We start from the raw sequence: 5,487 nt of genomic DNA, 5'->3' as shown, positions 1-5,487 counted from the left end.
AAAAAGGTGGCCACGAGAAAATCAGACGTCTTCAAAATAAAACAAAGAGATGATGAGATGCTAAGAAGGTTCGTGTCCCGATTTCAGATGGAAAGGATGGAATTACCCCCGGTCTCCGATGACTTAGCGGTCCAGGCCTTTATGCAAGGTTTGGATGAAAGAAGCTCGATAGCATCTCGACAGCTAAAGCAGAACTTGATCGAGCACCCAGCTATGACATGGTCGGATGTGCACAATCAGTATCAGTCAAAAATTAGGGTCGAGGATGACCAGTTGGGAGCCCTCTCAGGCTTAGTTCACCCAAACAGGTTCGCAGCCAAGCCCCCGAGGGATACAGATCGGGGATCAAGACTCAACAAGGAAAGGTATTGACAGTACATCAAAGACAGAAGGAACATTTCAAGGCGTAATACACCGCGGAATGATCGAAGAGTAGATCGAGGATAAAGCTCCCAGGGATTCATGGGCAAAATCGGGTTCGACAGGGGCTCGGGACCAGTAGAGGCCCCCAAATTATTAGAGTACAACTTCAGTGTCAACACCTTAAGTATCGTCTCAACCATTGGCAAGATTAAAGATACTAGATTGCCCAAGCCCATACAGACAGATCATTCTCGAAGAAACCCTGACGTAATGTGTAAGTACCATGGTACTCACGGACATAAGACCAAGGATTGCAGACAACTTAGAGAAGAGTTATAAGATCGAGGATTGCAGACAACTTAGAGAGGAGGTAGCTCGACTATTCAATGAAGGATACCTTCGTGAATTTCTTAGTGACCGGGCCAAAAACCATTTCCGAGAAAGAAATGCAAATAGGAAAAATGAACCCGAAAAACCTCAAAATGTCATTCACATGATCATCGATGGAGCCGACGTCCTACAGGGACCTATATTCAAACGTACTAAAGTGTCCATCATAAAGAAAAAACGGACTCGGAGCTATGTGCCCGAGGACGCTCTATCATTCTGCAACAAGGAAGCAGAAGACGTATCCCAGCCTCAAAACGTCGCCCTGGTAATCTCTATCCTTTTGAATAAAATTCAGGTTAAGCGTGTTTTAGTAGATCCAGGTAGCTTGTCGAACATAATCAGATCGAGGGTCGTGAAACAACTCGGCCTGCACGATCAAATTGTACCTGCATCCCGGGTGCTGAGCTTCAACATGGCAAGTGAAACAACGAAGGGAGAAATTATCTTGCCTATAAACGTAGCCGGGACCATACAAGGCACCAGGTTCCATGTCATCGAAGGTGGCATGAGGTATAACACACTCCTCGGGAAGCCATGGATACACAATATGAGGGCAATGCCTTCGATTTTCCATCAGATGATAAAGTTCCCGACAGAGGAAAGAGTGAATACAGTCCACGGAGAACAGCATGCTGCAAAATAGATGGTCGCAATCGAGCAAGTGGTGCCAATAACGGAACCCTAAGCCTTAGAGACATCGACCTCAAAGGGTAAGCAGGTGGCTAAGTAGTAGTAATAGCTCCGAGCATCAGCGAAAGCAGAATGACAGGTAATCAAAGGCAAAGAAAGAAATTCCCCAGTCCTCGAAACCTCGTAAGCCCGATGCTACCAAGCCAACCACTGAAAATAAAGGTACATTTGGGAACAGGATTACTCCCCGCTCTCAGGAAAAACTCATTTAGTTTCTTGTTGATGATATAGACCGCAATGCTCAAATATGATAGGGATTCTGCTCGAAGGATAAACAGGTAAAATAATTAAAGCTTATATTGATGATATGACCGGATAAGTCCCTGTGCGAAGAGGACCACTTTAAATCATTTGCAGGAAATAATCAACACATCGGGGCAATACGACACGAAGCTGAACCTAGAGAAGTGTTCCCTCGGAGTTGGCACAACTAGGTTTCTTGGCCTTCGTGGTATCAAATTGGGCCATCAAAATTATCCCAAACTAGGTCAAGGCTTTCGCAGAGGTCATGGTCGCGGATAACAAGACCTCGAAGTCGTTAATAAAGGATCTTACAATCTCGGCACGATGGAATCTCTCAAAGGCTCGTGATCTTGGGAATACCCCTTCCTGCACAAAGGCCATAGGTCGTAAAGCATGCATTGCACTCTTTTTCCCTTAGCTCGGATTTTGTCCCAAATAGGTTTTACCAGCAAGTTTTTTAACGAGGAAACACTTATATGCTACCTGAGGAATGATCAACAAGTATTCAAGGCTTCTTTTCAATCAATCTCGAATACTGGGGGACATCACCCTCGGAGGTTACATTAATGGAAAAGATATGTCAAGCTTAACAGGGCATCGATAGGAGAACTTTTTAATGGTCCAAATGATCAAACAAACCGTGTCCATATAGAATATTCGAGCCCCAGTAGCAAAACATGTACGCATGTATCGACTATTTGAAGAAGCACTCAGGTTATATAAAAAAATACTTTGTGTCTCATACAAGCTCTACACTTACAATCCTACGGGAAATGGCTTAAAAGCCAAAACATAGAAGCACCCGGAATACTCGGGGACTGCCATCAAAATTCAAATTAATAAGACCTCAAAGAGGCACCCCTTCGAAACAAAGGCCAAGGCCAATATTCTCGGGTATAACTTCTCGAACAAGTTCGAAAAGATATCGGAAATAAGTCCAAGCGACATACCCAAAGTCTACGGCCATAGTAAAGACTACGGTCATATAAAGGCTACGACCAAATAAAATACCACGGTCATATAAAGGCTATGACCAAATAATGCGGCTCGGAGATGTCCGACTTCCGCTATAAATTAAAAGGCCTTCAAACACTTTGTCAAAAACAGGTTAAATCAGGATACCCTAGGTAAAAGCTAAATACTAAGGGTTTCGATAAATTCAGCCCTCGAAATATCCAAGGGTTATGATAACATCGGCCCTCGGAAACACTTCAAGAGGTGTTCGATTATGTTTACACAAACAAATCACTAATAAGGTTCCGATATGTTGGACTTTCGAAAAACCTACGGTTGCCAAAAAACACATGCTAAGGCATAATTAAATTTTCACTAAGTCTTTTAAGCCACAATGAGGGAAAAATTATATAGCCATTCTAAACGGTCAAATGAACCGTGTCCATATAGAATAGTCGAGCCCCGGCAACAAAACATGTACGCATGTATCGACTATTTAAAGAAGCACTCGGGTTATATCAAAAAATACTTTATGTCTCATACAAGCTCTACACTTACAATCCTAGGGGAAACAGCTTAAAAGCCAAAATATAGAAGTAACCCGAATACTCGGGGACTACCATCAAAATTCGAATGAATAAGACCTCAAAGAGGCACCCCTTCGAAACAAAGGCCAAGGCCAATATTCTCGGGGTATAACTTCTCGAACAAGTTCGAAGAGATATCGGAAATAAGTCCAAGCGACATACCCAAAGTCTACGGACATACTAAAGACTACGGTCAAATAAAGGCTATGACCAAATAAAATACCACAGTCATATAAAGGCTACAACCAAATAATGCGGCTCGGAGATGTCCGACTTCCGCTATAAATTAAAAAGCCTTCGAACACTTTGTCAAAAACAGGTTAAATAAGGATACCCAAGGTAAAATCTAAATACTAAGGGCTTCGATAAATTCAGCCCTCGAAAATACCAAGGTTTCGATAAAATCGGCCCTCGGAAACACTTCAAGAAGTGTTCGATTATATTTACACAAACAAATCACTAATAAGGTTCCGATATGTTGGACCTTCGAAAAACCTATGGGTGCCAAAATATACATGCTAAGGCATAATTAAATTTTCACTAAGTCTTTTAAGCCGAAATGAGGGAAAAATTATATAGCCATTCTAAACGGTCAAATGAACCGTGTCCATATAGAATAGTCGAGCCACGGCAGCAAAACATGTACGCATGTATCGACTATTTGAAGAAGCACTCGGGTTATATCAAAAAATATTTTATGTCTCATACAAGCTCTATACTTACAATCCTAGGGGAAACATCTTAAAAGCTAAAATATAGAAGCTCCCCAAATACTCGGGAACTGCCATCAAAATTCGAATGTATAAGACCTCAAAGAGGCACCCCTTCGAAACAAAGGCCAAGGCCAATATTCTCGGGGTTTAACTTCTCAAACAAGTTTGAAAAGATATCGGAAAATAAGTCCAAGCGACATACCCAAAAGCTACAACCATACTAAAGACTACGGTCATATAAAGGCTACAACCAACTAAAAGACTACGGTCATATAAAGGCTACAACCAACTAAAAGACTACGGTCATATAAAGGCTACAGACAAATAATGCAGCTCGGAGACTTCCGAATTCCGCTATAAATTAAAAGGCCTTCAAACACTTTGTAAAAACCGGTTAGATAAGGCTACCCTCGACAAAAGCTAAATACTAAGGGTTTTGATAAATTCAGCCGTCGAAAATTCCAAGGGTTATGATAACATCGGCCCTCGGAAACACTTCAAGAGGTGTTCGATTATGTTTACACAAACAAATCACTAATAAGGTTCCGATATGTTGGACCTTCGAAAAACCTACGGGTGCCAAAAAACACATGCTAAGGCATAATTAAATTTTCACTAAGTCTTTTAAGCCACAATGAGGGAAAAATTATATAGCCATTCTAAACGGTCAAATGAACCGTGTCCATATAGAATAGTCGAGCCCCGGCAACAAAACATGTACGCATGTATCGACTATTTGAAGAATCACTCGGGTTATATAAAAAAATACTTTATGTCTCATACAAGCTCTACACTTACAATCCTAGGGGAAACAGCTTAAAAGCCAAAATATAGAAGCAACCCGAATACTCGGGGACTGCCATCAAAATTCGAATGAATAAGACCTCAAAGAGGCACCCCTTCGAAACAAAGGCCAAGGCCAATATTCTCGGAGTATAACTTCTTGAACAAGTTCGAAAATATATCGGAAATAAGTCCAAGCGACATACCCAAAGTCTACGGACATACTAAAGACTACGGTCAAATAAAGGCTATGACCAAATAAAATATCACAGTCATATAAAGGCTACGACCAAATAATGCGGCTCGGAGATGTGCGACTTCCGCTATAAATTAAAAAGCCTTCAAACACTTTGTCAAAAACAGGTTAAATCAGGATACCCAAGGTAAAAGCTAAATACTAAGGGCTTCGATAAATTCAGCCCTCGAAAATTCCAAGGTTTCGATAAAATCGGCCCTCGGAAACACTTCAAGAAGTGTTCGATTATGTTTACACAAACAAATCACTAATAAGGTTCCGATATGTTGGACCTTCGAAAAACCTATGGGTGCCAAAAAATACATGCTAAGGCATAATTAAATTTTCACTAAGTCTTTTAAGCCGAAATGGGGAAAAATTATATAGCCATTCTAAACGGTCAAATGAACCATGTCCATATAGAATAGTCGAGCCCCGGCAGCAAAAGATGTACGCATGTATCGACTATTTGAAGAAGCACTCGGGTTATATCAAAAAATATTTTATGTCTCATACAAGCTCTATACTT

At 41.1% G+C, this 5,487-nt stretch overlaps 1 protein-coding gene across 1 annotated transcript; it reads left to right on the top strand.

Moving 5' to 3' along the window:
- Positions 1-646: 646 nt before the first annotated feature.
- LOC138886116 (uncharacterized) lies at positions 647-1,396 on the top strand. Its single transcript, XM_070167150.1, has one exon. It carries the CDS (start codon positions 647-649, stop codon positions 1,394-1,396), a length of 750 nt encoding a protein of 249 aa, XP_070023251.1.
- Positions 1,397-5,487: the final 4,091 nt, after the last annotated feature.

This window comes from Nicotiana sylvestris, chromosome 2 (assembly GCF_000393655.2).
Source record: "Nicotiana sylvestris chromosome 2, ASM39365v2, whole genome shotgun sequence".
Lineage (NCBI taxonomy): Eukaryota > Viridiplantae > Streptophyta > Magnoliopsida > Solanales > Solanaceae > Nicotiana > Nicotiana sylvestris.
The sequence above is the reverse complement of the archived record's forward strand: the minus strand, read 5'-3'. Positions and strand labels throughout refer to the sequence as shown.

Bases quoted from the DNA above. Each gene is read 5' to 3' on its own strand.
- LOC138886116 (XM_070167150.1), top strand. From the start codon at position 647: ATGGTACTCACGGACATAAGACCAAGGATTGCAGACAACTTAGAGAAG.